At 34.2% G+C, this 17,292-nt stretch overlaps 1 protein-coding gene across 1 annotated transcript in view; it reads right to left on the reverse strand.

Moving 5' to 3' along the window:
- Positions 1 to 7,792: 7,792 nt before the first annotated feature.
- TMEM135 (transmembrane protein 135) overlaps positions 7,793 to 17,292 on the reverse strand; it is a 163,869-nt gene continuing 154,369 nt past the window's right edge. Inside the window, exons 11-15 of the mRNA XM_049780052.1 lie at positions 15,566 to 15,629; positions 13,923 to 13,999; positions 9,517 to 9,615; positions 8,211 to 8,278; positions 7,793 to 8,067 (exon numbers count right to left, since the gene is read on the reverse strand). Coding sequence (XP_049636009.1) covers positions 7,935 to 8,067; positions 8,211 to 8,278; positions 9,517 to 9,615; positions 13,923 to 13,999; positions 15,566 to 15,629 — 441 coding nt within the window. The 3' untranslated portion in view covers positions 7,793 to 7,934. The remainder of the gene's footprint in view (positions 8,068 to 8,210; positions 8,279 to 9,516; positions 9,616 to 13,922; positions 14,000 to 15,565; positions 15,630 to 17,292) is intronic.

A 17,292-nucleotide genomic window follows, 5' to 3' on the forward strand; every position in this document is an offset into this window, starting at 1 on the left:
ACCTGAGTAGCTTAATGACACAGCTAATAGAACTAGAAAGTGCTCAACAAAAGGACCCAAAAATAGGGAGACAGAAGGAAATAACAAAGCTGAGAGCAGAAATCAACGAAGTGGAAACCCAAAAAACAATCCGAAAGATCAACGAAAGCAGAAGTTGGTTCTTTGAAAAAATAAACAAGATTGATAGACCATTGGCAAAACTCACAAAGCAAAAGAAAGAGAGAAACTTGATAACGCGTATTAGAAATGAAAAGGGGGAGATCACTACAGATACTGCAGAGATTCAAAGGGTATTCAGAGAATACTTTGAGAAACTCTATGCCACTAAATATGAGAACCTGGAAGAAATGGATAAATTTCTGAACTCATATAACCTTCCACGGTTGAATAAAGAAGAGGTAGCATATCTAAACACCCCCATCACTATTGAGGAAATTAAAACTGTAATCAAAAATTTACCCAAAAACAAAAGCCCAGGCCCTGATGGATTCACGAATGAATTCTTTCAAACCTTTCAAGAGGAACTACTACCAATTCTGGCCAGGCTCTTTTATGAAATCGAAAAAACAGGAATACTTCCAAATAGCTTTTATGAAGCCAACATCACCTTAATACCAAAACCTGATAGAGATGCTGCCAAAAAAGAAAATTACAGACCAATATCCCTGATGAACACAGATGCAAAGATCCTCAACAAAATCCTGGCGAACAGGATCCAGTGCCTCATCAAGAAGATCATTCACTTTGATCAAGTAGGTTTCATCCCAGGAATGCAAGGATGGTTTAACATCCGTAAATCTATCAATATAATACACAACATAAACAACAACAAAAATAAAAATCACATGGTCATATCAGTAGATGCAGAAAAAGCATTTGATAAGGTTCAACACCCATTCTTGATGAAAACTCTCAGCAAGATAGGAATAAAAGGAACCTTTCTCAATATAGTCAAAGCCATCTACCAGAAGCCAGTGGCAAATATTATCCTCAATGGAGAAAAACTAAAATCCTTTCCTCTAAATTCTGGTACAAGACAAGGCTGTCCTCTCTCACCACTCCTATTCAACATAGCACTGGAAGTACTTGCTATAGCGATTAGGCAAGAAAAAGATATCAAGGGAATCCAGATAGGAAAGGAAGAAGTCAAGCTCTCACTGTTTGCAGATGACATGATACTCTACTTAGAAAACCCTAAAGACTCTACCAAAAAGCTTCTAGAAATAATAGATTTGTATAGCAAAGTGGCAGGATACAAAATTAACACACAAAAATCAATGGCCTTTTTATACACTAATAATGATAGGGAAGAAATGGACATTAAGAGAACAATCCCATTCACATTAGTTCCACACAAACTCAAATATCTTGGAGTCAACCTGACTAAAGATGTGAAGGATCTATACAAAGAAAACTACAAAACACTGCTCCAAGAAATAAGAGAGGACACGCGGAAATGGAAACACATACCATGCTCATGGATTGGCAGGATCAACATCATTAAAATGGCAATACTTCCAAAAGCATTGTACAGATTTAATGCGATTCCTCTAAAGATACCCATGACATTTTTCAAAGAAGTGGATCAAATACTTCTGAAATTCATCTGGAACAACAAACAACCTCGAATAGCTAAAGCACTCCTTGGGAAAAGGAATATGGGAGGCATTACTTTCCCCAATTTTAAGTTGTATTACAAAGCAACAGTTATAAAAACAGCATGGTATTGGAATAAAAACAGACCCTCAGATCAGTGGAATAGGCTTGAGTACTCAGAGAAGGTTCCTCAGACATATAACCACCTTGTTTTTGATAAAGGAGCAAGAAATCCTAAATGGAGCAGGGAATGCCTATTCAACAAGTGGTGTTGGCACAACTGGTTAGCCACTTGCAAAAAAGCGAACTCAGACCCACAGCTAACACCATGTACAAAGGTAAAATCCAAATGGATTAAAGACCTTGATATCAGAACTGAAACTATAAGGTAATAGAACAACATGTAGGTGAAACACTCCAAGACATTGAGACTAAAGGCATCTTTAAGGAGGAGACAGCACTTTCCAAGCAAGTGGAAGCAGAGATAAACAGATGGGACTATATTAAGCTGAGAAGCTTCTGCATCTCAAAGGAAATAGTGCCCAGAATACAAAGGCCACCCACTGAGTGGGAGAAATTATTCACCCAATACACATCAGATAAAGGGCTAATATCCAAAATTTACAAGGTACTGACAGAACTATACAAGAAAAAAACAACTAACCCCATCAAAAAATGGGGAGAAGAAATGAACAGACACTTTGAAAAAGAAGAAAGGCAAATGGCCAAAAGGCACATGAAAAGATGTTCAACATCACTAATCGTCAGGGAGATGCAAATCAAAACTACTATGAGGTACCACTTCACGCCACTGAGATTGGCACACATCACAAAAAAGGAAAACAAGCAGTGCTGGCGGGGATGTGGAGAGAAAGGAACTCTTTTTCACTGCTGGTGGGAATGCCGTCTAGTACAACCTTTATGGAAAGCGATATGGAGATTCCTTCACAAACTGGAAATTGAGCTTCCATACGATCCAGCTATACCACTCCTAGGAATATACCCAAGAAACACAGAAATACAATACAAAAATCCCTTCCTTACTCCTATATTCATTGCAGTGCTATTTACAATAGCCAGACTCTGGAAACAACCAAGATGCCCTTCAACAGATGAGTGGCTGAAGAAACTGTGGTACATATACACAATGGAATACTATGCAGCCATCAGGAGAGATGAAGTCATGAAATTTTCCAATACATGGATGTACATGGAATCTATTATGCTGAGTGAAGTAAGTCAGAGGGAGAGAGAAAGACGCAGAATGGTTTCACTCATCTATGGGCTTCAAGAAAACTGAAGGACATTTTTAACAGTATCTCAGAGACAAGAGAGATGAGGGCTGGTAGGTGCAGCTCAGGACATGCAGCTCATCACATAGAGTGATGAGTGCAGTTGCAGAGATGACTACACTGAAAACTATCATAAAATGTGAATGAATGAGGGAAGTAGAAAGCCTGTCTCGAGTACAGGTGTAGGGGGGTGGGGAGGAGGGAGATCTGGGAAATTGGTGGTGGGAATGTTGCACCGGTGAAGGGGGGTGCTCTTTACATGACTGTAATCATACAACTATAATCATGTTTGTAATCACTGTGTTTAAATAAAGATAAAAAAATATCATAAAAAAAAAACACAGGGTAAATGAAATGGATTAAAGACCTTGACATTAGACTTGAAACTATAACATACATAGAGGAAAACATGAACAGTATACTCCATGACCATGAAGCTAAAGGCACCTCCAAAGATGAAACATCTTGACCAAGGAAGTGGAAGGGAAGATAAACAAATAAGATTACATTAAACTAAGAAGATTTTGCACGTCAAAGTAAATAGTGACCAGGATACAAAGACTGCCTATATAATGGGTGATACTATTCACCCAATACCCACCAGATAAGGTGTTAAGAGAGGGGGTTAAGACCCAAGATCATTGGTAGTGCTAAACAAGAAAAAACATCTAAACACATCCAAAAAACAGGAAAAAGAGATGAATGTTCTCAAAGAAAAAATGCAGATGGCCAAAAGACAGATAACAAATTCTTCCACATCACTAATCATCAGAGGAAAACATATCAGAAAAAAACAAGATATTTATCATCTTACATCACTGTTCTCTGTTTAAGCTGTTTTAGAAAACAATATGGATACTTGTCAAAAACTAGAAATTGAGCTTCCATATGACCAAGCAATATATGACCCTAGGAGCTCCAAAACACTGCAAAAAAGTCTCTGCACTCCTTTGTTCATCACAGCACTATTCATAATAGCCAGAATCTGGAAACTACTGCCTGAGAATAGATGAGTAGATAAACTGGTACATCTACACATGGCATACTATACAGGTGTTAAGAAAATTGAAGTCGGGCACGGAGAGATAGCACAGCGGCGTTTGCCTTGCAAGCAGCCGATCCAGGACCAAAGGTGGTTGGTTCGAATCCTGGTATCCCATATGGTCCCCCATGCCTGCCAGGAGCTATTTCTGAGCAGACAGCCAGGCGTAACCCCTGAGCACCGCCGGGTGTGGCCCAAAAACCAAAACAAACAAAAAACAAACAAACAAAAAAAAACAAAACAAAAAAAACAAAGAAAATTGAAGTCATGAAATTTACTTATACATGGATGGATATGGAGAGTATTATGCTGAACAAAATGAGTCAGATGAAGAGGGATAGAAATAGAATGATTGCACTCATTTGTGGAATGTAAAAAAGAGATAACATGGTAATACTATCCAGAGACAATCAAGACAGGGGCCAGAAGAGCCAGTCCATGGAAGGAAGCTTGTCACAGAGTGCAGTCAGTGCAGAGAAGGGGCCACTGTGATGATGATACTTGGAAGTGATTATTCTGGACAAGAACCTGATGCTGAAAGAAGATAAAGTGAAGAGAGAGAGAGAGAGAGAGAGAGAGAGAGAGAGAGAGAGAGACAGAGACAGAGACAGAGACAGAGAGACAGAGACAGAGAGAGACAGAGACAGAGAGAGACAGAGAGAGAGACAGAGAGAGAGACAGAGAGAGGAGAGAGAGGAGGAGAGAGAGGGAGAGAGAGAGAGAGAGAGAGAGAGAGAGAGAGAGAGAGAGAGAGAGAGAGAGAGAGAGAGAAGAAAAATGTCTGCCACAGAGGCAGGCAAAGAGTGGGAGGGAAAATTGGGACATTGGTAGTAGGAAATGTGCACTGGTGTTGTGCACTATATGACTGAAACTCAATCATGAGCAACTTTGTAATTGAAACTGTGAGAAAAAGCAACTATATTATGAACAATCTTGTAAACCATGGTGTTTAAATAAAGTAATTTACAAAAAAACAACAACAAAATAAATAAATAAATAATATATAAAATACTGGGTGAGAATTTAGCATTTTGATTTTGATTAGAAAACATGTTCTTTCTAAAACAGGTAAATTATAAAATCTGAGCAAAGAATCATAAAAAATCTAAATAATGACTCACTTAAAAACAAAAGAAAAATTAAACTGCATCAACTTATTGATAACAACATTTACAGGTTAAGGGAAAATTACAGAAGTCAGGCCAGAGTGATAACATGGGATCAAGGCACTTGCTTTGCCTAATCAACTTCTGGCATTACATATAGACCCCTAAGCAATACCAGGAGTAAGTCCGGAATACTGTAGCTCCAAAACTAAAAATTAAAAAACATATACCCACTCAACCCCCCCCCCCCCCCCGCACACACACACAAACAGTTGTAGAGGCCAGAGAGATAGCACAGCTGTAGAGTGTTTGCCTTGCAAGCAGCCGATCCAGGACTGATGGTGGTTCGAATCCTGGCATCCCATTGATGATCCACTGAGCCTGCCAGGAGTGATTTCTGAGCACACAGCCAGGAACAATCCTGAGCACCACTGGGTGTAACCCCCCCCCAAAAAAAAACCAAAATGTTGTAGAATTATAGAATTTATAAAAAAAACCATTATTAATATTGACTAAAATTATGTGATAAAAACTGATAATCTAACTTTAGAAAATTTATTAGCATACAACCATATCTTTATTTGGTTGATGCTCTGTGATTTTATTAATATAGGAAATATGAATGAACCAATAATATTGCTGTCATAATGCAGTTTTTACTATAAAAACATTTAGGAAATATTAATAAAGCATATAATACCAAAACTACCAGTTTGGGTGAAAACTTACCATAGGTAATAATTCTTCAACTCTTTATAAGGAAAAAAATAAAGATATTTTGATTATCTTCCAGTAACACAAATGAGTTTTTTTGTGTCTGCTTGAACTACATGTTGTAGTCTATTCCAAAGAAATCAAATACAGTTTATCTATTCAAAATTGCAAATTATATATTCACCCAAGTCACATCAAATATTTATTATTGTATTCTGGCATGATCATTATTTCAACTTACATTTTACATAAAATAACTTGTTTTCTAAAAAAAAAGGTAAATCATAGAAATATTCCTTTTGTCCATTAAAATTTTACTTAAAAAGCAACTTAGCAAAATTTCAGTAGTTATCTTTTAATATCAGAGCCTTTAAATGTCTCTAAAACACTCAATTTATAAATTAAAAAAAAACATTTGACTTATAAGTTAAAGTCAAGTAATCTTTTAATCTGTCAGGAAAAACTTTTATCAACAAAATTTCTGGAAAGTGAGGTGCAAACAGAAGTACTCTCTGCAATGCTTTAATACAGTATTTTCAAAGGAAACACAGAACTAATCATCATGCTGATGCCAGTGAATAGAAACTTAAAAATTTATTACTCAATTAATTTGAAGTCTGAGACCAAACTGATACTTTGACAGTACTGTTATATGACAAGTCAAATATAAAATTAATCACAACACACAAATTTGATCAATTAAAGTGCTCTCTGTATTATCAGTCCGTTCTTTCATTGGGTTTCAATTTGCCATAACAACCAAGGATAGGATTACATATAGACAAAAATAACAAGGTTTGAAACTAAATATGGAGGGTTAAGTATTTTTTTAAAGTCTGGGCTATAATTCTTGTTGTAACACAATTCTAGAGCATAACTAATTTTACAATGCCTTAAAACTTTTCAACAAGCAAATTATTAAAAAAATATACCATACATTCTATGTTACATTAACTATTGACAATCAATTACACCTTTCAATAACTTAGAAAAGTACAACTTTTCCCTGAAAAATTGCAGAGTGATCGTGTTTTAATCATAACTGCCACTTAAACTATCATAGTGGGCAGTGACTGTATTTTCTCACTTCTTCATTTTAACAGAAGTAAAAATTGCATTGATTTTTTTTTTAAAAGAGACTAGGGAAATTGAATCCAATTAGTGGTGAAATGAACCTTCAAATAACCATTGGATTTTATATTGCTTTTAGTCAGTTTAAACTATTGAAAGAAAATTAACCATCAGACTTGTCAAAATAACTTTTGCTCCATAGAATTTTGCTTTCTTCTAAATCATCAATGGCACAAACACTTAACTATATATAGAGTATTCAGTCCTTATAAATGAAAATAAACATGATAAACCTACAGGAGGCTTAAAGGTAACTCATTTGCTTTAAATAGTATAAGGCTCCTTTGAAAGATTAAAACATACATTTCAACTGTATCGATTCCAATGTAGTCAATTTCCACTTTTCCTAATTCTCTTTTAGTACATAGGTTCACTGGGCTTCCAAAAAGTTCAGCTGATCGTGGAGAAAAATGAAGTCACCAATGGAAGGGCATGGATACCATGGCATTGTTCCAAAGAGTATGAGACCCGTTTTTGCATCCCTGAAGTCAGAACGGTCACTTTCCCCAATTCAATTGCTCTATACTAAAGCAGCATTGTCTGTGCAGAGTCACTTCACATCCATATAGCCAGAATGTTTCACTATTCTAGTTATTAATTCAAACGTTAAAAAAAAAAAACACAGATCAAATACATGTACCCGTGATCCTTTGTATCCTAAAAAGTAGAAATATTCTTAGTTTTAACCAAGAATTACATTGGAATGAACTAAACACATCTTTTATAGTCATTTAAAGTATACTCTTTTTGTTATTATAATCCTATATAGATTATTTAATATTGCTTGTGGACATAATTTAATCAATAATCTATCATATCAATCACGACAGTGATCCAGAATCAGGTTCTGGCTGCAGAGGGAGCTTAATTATTAAGCAACACCATCCTAAAAAAGCTTCTGGATATCTGATTGGTAAGAAAACAAACGATGCATTGCTCACTGAAAATTAACACTGAAGTTCAAGTACAGGCCCCCTTCTTTGTATTGACCATAATTAACTCTCAGGATAAAATAATGAAACGTTGAATCCCATTAATAAATTACAATGAACTTCAAGAAAGCTCTATGGGCAATTCTGGTGTTATAGTTGTATATCTTGGATCCAACCTGGGGACAAAATCTGGAAACTGTTGAGATGCACCAGTACCAAAAACATCAAGGACTTTTCGGTTCATAACAGCAAATCTGTAAAACAGAAAAACACAACAGATAATCACTGATTGAAGTTTAATTAACAGCTGATATACTTTATTTGGTTTCAAAATCTTTTTTTTTTTGGTAGAAATTGCTGTTATTTTGTGATCAGTAAAAACATTACTATCACTTACTTGCCCTTGGTTAGCCTTAAAAGGAATTTCCAGTAAGATGGTCGTAAAGTCTGAACTTCCATAACAGCCTAAGATTAAAAGTATTCAATTTGAGAATTATATTACATAACAAATGTTATCACGCATAAGCAATAGTGACTTTATCTTTATTTTCATCATTGTATCTTAAGAACAGTGATGGCTATAAAAATAAAACAAGCTGACAACTTTTTTTTTCAAGTGTTTCAAGATTCTGTAAATGTGCTCCTAATTAGGAATACTACTTAGGAAATTAAAACATGCATTAATAGTGACTAATATTAAAATGTTTACTGAATAATCATTAGCTTAATTTTATTAATTAAACTTTATTAACTGTTAGCAGCACTATGAGAAAAAAATAAAAATCTTCCCTGAAACTTGGCAATACCCCTGAAACCCTTATTATCAACATGTATTTTGGACTTAATCTCAATGCCTGTGCAGTAAAAGTAAAATTTTTTTCTTATTTTTTAATTTTTTTTTTAATTTAAAGCACTGTGGCTTACAAAGTTATTCATAGTTAAGTTCTAAACATATAATGTTTCAGCACCAATCCCACTGGTAGTGTCAACTTCCCTCCACCAATGTTCCGAGAGTCCATTTCATACCTCATTCAACTTCCCTGCCTGTCCTCATAACAATTACCTTTTAAGTTTGGTTGTTAAAGTATAGGTCTCATGATTTCACAGTAGTTGACTCTGGTTTAGATATTTAGTTGTCTTTCCTTAAAACCAGCAATGTACACGCATTCCCTGTCCCTGTTATTTCATATGTCTTTCTCCTCCACTCAATTTCTTTCCTTCTTCTCACTACACTCAGGGGTCAAGAGTGTTCTAGACAACTCTCATTTAAAATATTGCATTCCTTCATGCAGTTATTTTAAATATCACATATAAGTGATATCATCCTGAATTTATCCTTCTTCTTCTGGCTTACTTCAATTAACATGTTATTTTCCAGTTCTATCCATTTATGCTTATGGCATCTATCCCCTCCCCTCAAGATAATTAAATTGGGACATTCAAGCTGTGGTAAAGCAGTACTATTTTACTTATAAAAATTACACTCTATTCCTAAACGTTGATGTGTTATCAAACAGAACCTAGATCATTAAGTTAAATGTTCAATCATTTAAAACTTGCTAAAGTTATCCTGCTATAAAATTAGCACAAAATAACAAAATGTAATAAACAGAATATTATCAATCTTACTTTTTTCTTTATTTGTTAAGAGTAGACTGGAGAGAGAAATAAACCTATTTCTCATTTCAAAAAGCTGTACTTACTGCCTGAAAGCAGATTGCTGTAGATATGGAATAGATGATAGTATCTGCATGGGGAAAATAGGGAACCCTCCCTGTTTCAATGCCTTTGAAATACATTGTCTGCAAAGCAAGCACAGTGTATAATTAATTAGAAAACAACAATAGCTTTAACAATAAACTATAGTTAAACAAAGTTGAATAATATGAGCCCTATCTATAACCATTTTTTCTACCTTTCAAACTTATAGTAATCCTTCCATAGCTCAAATAATAGTCATACCTTTAGGAATGAATTAAACAACAGTCCTCCTCCTTTCCCATTCCATACTCCCTTGTCCCAGAGGCAAAATCCAGTACCTCTATATTTCATGTTCTCTGTCACTTATTTTTCAAATATTTTACATAATACCCAGTTCTTCTCTTCCCTGTTATTCACTTAAAATATTTCATGTGCATTTATATTTTGGGACAATGCTAGGTTGAGTATTTTGAAATGAATAAAACACGGCATAGCAGAAGTAACAACTAGTCCACTCTAGTAATGCTATATGCTATATTTATATGTGTACATATGTATAATTCAAACATAAGTACCTATGGTGCATATATGTTGCTTAGTTTTGAATTTCCCACAAGGGGCAACTACTCTACCTAGAAAAATGACTCAGGGAAATCAAGAAGAAATTCAGAAATAACTTCATTATAGTAGTGCCTTTTACCCATTTACAGTAAAAATCTCCTCATTTAAAAAAACATTTGCAATTGCTACAGTTTGAATGCTTTGTAAATCTGTGATTTAATATAAAAATTAAATTGAAAGACATTAAACAAATTTTATTATTTTAATAATATCAAATTGATCTGTCAACTGATGTAAAGTTCTCAAATACTATCAGTTTCTATACTTATCTTGTCATGAGCTGGTGACCATGACAGCCCAATGACCATATTTTCTTTTTTGCTGATGGGGGCACAACCAGCAATGCTTAGTGACTACTTCTGGCTCAGTGCTCTAAGGTTGTACCTAGCTGTGCTTTGGGGAGTATGAAGTGCTACAGACTGATACATGGGTTCCTTGTGTACAGCAAATACTTCCATCCATATTTCTGATAGTACTACCACAGAATAGGGAAAAAATGAACAAATATGTGAAAAAGCAGGATTCATGGAAATAGGTTTTCTGGAAAATGGAAAAGATAAATGTAGAAAGGGAATGAGAAAGAAGATCAGAAAGAGGTGTTACAATAAGGTAGGATAGAGGAAGGCCCCAGAAGAAAAGGAAATGAATTAAAAAAGAGAAAGACAGAAAGATAAAAAGAAAAATAAAAAGAAGCCTAACAATTGGGACAAGTATATTACTCTCAGCTTTGCATCTTTCTGTTATCTACCTTGAACACAAGCATAGATAATGGTACTAAAATATCTGCTGAATGGATCATTTATTAGCTCAACTAATTTGTCCCCAAAACTCCTTGTGATGTATGTTACTTTAATTAGAGAACAAAGCAACAAAGATGGTGTGATAAATAAATTATATATGAATCAATTTTTATAAAGTATAGAATAGGGGTGGAGCAGAGCTATAGCACAGCAGGTAGGGTATTTGCCTTGCACCTGGATTCAATCCCCAGCATCCAATATGGTCCCCTGAGCCTACCAGGAGTGATTCCTGAGTGCTGGAGTAACCCCTGAACACCACTGGGTGTACTCCCTCCCCCAAAATAAGTATGTGCTGAGAAACTTAATCTGGAATTAGGATATAAAAATACTAAGGTCTATATATAGACAATCTACCTTAAAAAAATCAAATGCAGTGTTACTCTGAAAATAATATATTGACAGATTTTCAATGATAAAACTTAAATAAAAGTTATAATCTTATCAACATGTTCCCAGTTATTTTCTATAATCTAAGAAGAAAGGAGGGTGGAGCTTTCTCTAGCTCTCATCACTTCAAAAATTAATAAACAATGACTTGTCTAGGAAAAAAAACGTTACCCCAAATCAAGTCTAAATATTATTTTTCACTAATAGAAATTACAAGTCAAGAAAGGTTGATTCTATTCTTCAGGCAGAAAATGTCCCAGAGAAATCTAGATTATCTGATTTTATTACCAAGTACAAAAGTTATTTAATATACTCGTCTCATGTAAAAAAAAAAAAAGTCAATTTGAAGAGGCACTCTAGAGAAAGATGAGGCAACATGAGCATAACTGCAAAAGGTTGAAACAAAGCAGCATTAAAAATATTAAAATTCATGTCTCCCTAATGATATTTGAAAATATACTCATTTTGGCTCAACTTTGCAGGATGATAATTGTAAACACAGGTGAATAAAAGAAGGTGGCCAAATGCTTTATTATTGATTTTGTAAACAATACTTCAGAGTAAACAAATTGTTAAAAAGAGAAAAGTTCTTTTTTAAAAAAATTCTACTCATAAATACAGAAGGAGGAAAAATAATAGTCTGGCAGCATTTTGCAACCCTCATACAATAATAAATCCTAGCAATAATCAGAATGGCAGGGGCCAGAGCGATAACACAGCTGTAGGGGAGTTTGCCTCGCAAGTGGCTGACACAGGACAGATCTGGGTTCGATCCCTTGCATCCCATATGGTCCCCCACGCCAGAAGCAATTTCTGAGCACATAGCCAGGAGTAACCCCTGAGCATCACAGGGTGTGACCCCAAAACAAAAACAAAACAAAAAAAAAAACAAAATAAGAATAGCTGCAAAACTATTAAATAAAATCTTAGTTGGCTCTACAAATACTGAGCCTACTAAAAACCCTTATTGCAAAAGGAGAGAGAACCAGACATGTGTGTGCCTCTTGAGCAATTATTATAATTCATCAAGAATTAACGGTGATGGGAATGTCGCACTGGTGTTTTCAAGGTGTTTAAATAAAGATATTAATAAAAAATTTTTTCAATTCCTTTTTTCCTGCCCTTTCTCAAACTGAGGTTGAAAGCCTCTAGAAGGACTACACTCATTTTTGGCTTATTTGATTTTTACCCCCATTTTATTGCTTTTCTCTTCTTCAAACAAAACCACATAACTTGAACTATCTAGTTCTGCATCTCAAATAGAGGGGGAAATAAGGAAGGGTACCAGGACCAAACAGATATATGATCATTATGTAGTAAACTAGACACAGAGGGGACCACTTACTCTAGCAGCCTGGGGGATGAGGGTTGCGGAAATGGGATGCAGGATGGGAGCAGGAGTGGAGGAAAGACAAATTTGGTGATGGAAATTCCCGATTCAATGTGAATATGTACCTAAAATACTACTGTGAAAGATATGTAAGCCAATAAGGTCAAAATAAAAATTATATATAATATAAAAAGAAAAAGAAAAATCATATAAGCATAAAAAAAGAAAATGAAGATGTGAACTTCATTCTTCACATGTAAAAAAGAAAAAAAATTAACATAAATAGGATAAGGGTCTGCCCTCTACTGGCAAACCCTAATTCTGAATTTGTGTAAGCCGCCTAATTTTAATTATAAATTTGTAGGAAATACTGAATTAAACAGAGAGCTCAGTGAGGATTTCAATCAGCAAAAAGGGAAAGGATGGGTAGATGAGAGACCAACTATTTAAGCTGAAAGATTTTGCATCCAAAATCAAACAAAGGAATTATTCAATTAAATTTCTGTTAGACAATTATTAAAAACCAAACTCTCAGAGCAGGACAATGGTTAATTTTTGTTTCTTCATTTTTTTTTTTTGTTTGTTTGGTTTCTGGGCCACATCCGGCGGTGCTCAGGGGTTACTCCTGGCTGTCTGCTAAGAAATAGCTCCTGGCAGGCACGGGGGACCCTATGGGACACCGGGATTCGAACCAACCACCTTAGGTCCTGGATCGGCTGCTTGCAAGGCAAACACCACTGTGCTATCTCTCCAGCCCAACAATGGTTAATTTTTAAGGATGGACATACACACACAGAGCTAGAAGCCTACTTTTGCCTCTGTGCTAAGGGAACATTTGTGCTCAGAGATTATGCAGACTCTGAAGTTTAAGCCCAGGCTTCCCACCCTTTGAGCTTTCACCAGTCTCTTCTCTTTATTTTTTATATTTATCCTGATTTGTTAGTGATGAAATTATTTTGTCTGAATCTGCTTTACAATAATTCAGTACATGAAGGTTTGTGATAGAAGAGATTTGCCCAATAATACTAATAAAGTACTAAAACTCTATGATGGTGTTAATTAATTACTAATTAAGTACTGATTGATTAATTACATGACAGTTAATTACTGTCATTTCCAAAACTTGTATTTTAAAATAATACACCAAAATTAAAAAAATAAACCTTAAAGATGTTTTAATAATTAACATTTGCATTTGTAATTGGGAGAGAAAAATGATTTAAAAAATTATTTGGGGGGAAACAGGACAAGTATTAAAATGTTTGCTTACCTCTACCAATTTGGAAGCTAAATACATGGAAATTGTTGTACTTTTATAAAACATCATTGATACACCTGCCAGAAATCCTGAATCAAAAATAAGACAAAACCAATCAGGTGTCAAAGTGTTTATGAATTAGTCACTGTCTTGTTAAAACAAAATCAAGATAGTAATTCACTTGATGACATAAAAATGAGATGGATTCTATCAGTACATTTAAATTTAAAAAAATTCAACTTAAAAACTATTATCAAACAGTTTTGAGACCCATCTTATCTGATCTTTTATATTTATATCCTTTAAAAACATTACCACATATAATCATATAATCAAAGATAACTTTAAAATACATTATAATTCCTGACTTTAAAGAGAAATATTTATTCATTTCTTCTACTAGTAGCTCAAGTGACTTTCATTATATTTCTCTCCATAGTAGTGCCTTCATCCTATACATAAAAAACAGGGTAGGAAAGAGGCCTAAAATGTTAATGATACTAAGAATATTACTAATAAACACTAAAAATTTATCTAACTTAAGTAGTGCATATATTGCACTTGTAGAAAATGTTTTGTTTGTTTGGCTTTTTTTTTTGGCCACACCCGGTGACGCTCAGGGGTTACTCCTGTCTATGCACTCAGAAATCACTCCTGGCTTGGGGGACCATCTGGGATGCCGGGGGATCAAACTGCAGTCTGTCCTAGGCTGGCGCATGCAAGGCAGATGCCTTACTACTTGCATCACCGCTCCAGCCCCTAGAAAATATTTTTATGATTACCATTTTACCAATTGATTATATTCCTAAAATAAAACAGAAAATCCCCTGCACTATTATTAAAATATACATCATTTTCCAGCAGTGAAATAAAGTATTTTAAGAATTTTAATTATAATTCCATTAACAAGCAATATAATATTTTAAAACATTGTTCTTCTTTTGGTTCAGGCTTCAAAACAATGGTCAGGGGTCCTGTGTCACTCATAAGAGATATTCAACCAATTCAGCAAAATAGTTTAAAGCTCAATCCAACAATGTGATCCTGTTCAGGCTCATCTAGAAATACTATAAAGCCATCAGAATGACTGATGGTACCACTTTAATAAAGTACCACTTTATTACCATAGTGGGATATATAGTATCAGAAATAAAATTTAGGGTACTCCAGGCACATCTATAAGTCCTTTGACCTACATTCCAGGCCTTTTGTTATCTTATAATACATTTTTTATGATTTCTGGCTTGTAGGGATAGGCACGTTATTACATTGCCAACTCAAAAACAAATGGCAAGAATGCCTGTTGCGGGGCCAGAGTGATAGCGCGTTTGCCTTGCACATAGCTAACCCAGGATGGTACTTGGTTCAATCCCGGTGTCTCATATGGTCCCCCAAGCCAGGAGTGATTTCTCAGCGCATAGCCAAAAGAAACCCCTGAGCGTCACTGGGTGTGACCCCAAAACAAAACAAAAAAAACAAAAAATGCCTGCTAAATACTATGTTCAAATTTGGAAATACTAGCTAAATTAGTGTAGTGCCTTTCTAGGAATTCTCTTACAGAGAAGATGACACAAAGAAATAAGTTGGAAATTAATTCATATTCATCACTATCATCAACTGGAAAACAATAATTCATTTTATTGTCACTTCTTTACCAGCTATAATAGCATGTAGTTCATCATCCAAATTTCTGACCCAGCGCAAGAAACAGCTAGTGCCCTATATTAAGAAAAAAAAATACAAAAACCTTAGTTACTTCATTTCTAGTAAAACAAAAAAAAATGTGTGTAATATTAGTTAACAAGTGAGTAATGACACTGGAGACAAATTAGTGATTTATCTAAAACAAAATACGTAATTAAAATATTATAAAATATAAACTAGCTACTAAGATGTTACTTTGTTCCTAATAGGAATTAGAAAATTACTATTACTATAACGATTTCTGAGAATGATTGGATAAATTCTTCTGCCTAGACTAAATTAGGATGCCACAACTATTTATCTTCTCTTTTACCACTCAAGCCAAAATTCTATACCCACAAAAATATTTTTTCAGTATTGAATATGAAATAACACTCTCATAGATAAGTTAAAAGTATATTTCACCTTCAAACCTAAATTATCAGAAAGAAAAAGTCCTGTAGGAAGAAAGAATATGATATTCAAATCTATTATGACTGTAGTTTAAGTAATATGTTTATAATAGTGTGAACATTTATGACAGTAATTTCCTGTTACTGCATCTCAATGCCACCAAAGTGCCCAAGGCCCTCCATTACTGTCCTTACAACACTTCCAGTCCACCCATTCTCCCATTTGGTTAATCTAAATTTCAAAATCTAAGGCCAGGGGTTTAGCATCATTTGATACTGTCTATTCTTTTATTCTAATTCTCAGGACACTACAGATGAGTAAGATTACCTATCATTTGGTACCTCTGATTTATTTCAATTAACATGGTATCTTCCAATTTCATTCATTCTTACAGATTATAGCTTTTTTTTATTATCTTTTCTTATAATATTGTGGATAGTCAATAGGGATATGATATTTATCATTACTTATTACTATAAAAATGTAAGCCAAATTGACAGTGAAATATAGGATCATAGCAGTGATAATAGAATATATAAATAAAAGACTAGAAACCACCAATATTGATGATGATGTGGTTTAAAAGTTTAGATTTCTGAAGAAATAAAAAGCTGTGGTAAGATGAAGGCAACTTTAAAAGCATTTTTATTTTGAATCATGTAATTTTAATGAGTTAATTTATTAAAATAAATTATTCTACAAGTGGCCAGAAAACTTTAATCCACTAGTTAAATCTATCCCGTCACACATTTTCATATGGCTTATAAGCTAACTGTGTTTGTATACCTATGAGTGAATAAAAATAAGCAAAAGAGCAGTCCATGAAATTTCATAAATTATGAAACTTTAAATATCTGCATGAACAAGTTTTATGAGAATATAGTCATGTAAGCTCACTTCCCTTTTCAATTCACTTTTCATGGCTGTTTTCACACTATAAAAGCAAAAGTAAACAGTTTACATCAAAAAAAAATCATGGTCCACAACATTTAAAAACCTTATCTTTTACAGAAGAAATTTTCTGTAATATAATATATGTAATATAATAATGGATTATAGCACTAATATGAAAATATAAATGGATAGCACAAGTAGGAAAGAGGATTACAAACACAGTTTTGTAATGTATAAAATTATATACTAAATATTAATTAATAAAATTTAAATGTTGATACAATCATTATATATTTAAAGGGGGCAATAAATATTAAAGACTGAATAGGCAAAATTTCCCAAAGTGTCTGGTAACACCATGGGATACGTGGTTGATCCAGAAACAGGGTAG

Source organism: Suncus etruscus, chromosome 9, assembly GCF_024139225.1.
Source record: "Suncus etruscus isolate mSunEtr1 chromosome 9, mSunEtr1.pri.cur, whole genome shotgun sequence".
In the NCBI taxonomy this organism is placed as follows: Eukaryota; Metazoa; Chordata; class Mammalia; order Eulipotyphla; family Soricidae; genus Suncus; species Suncus etruscus.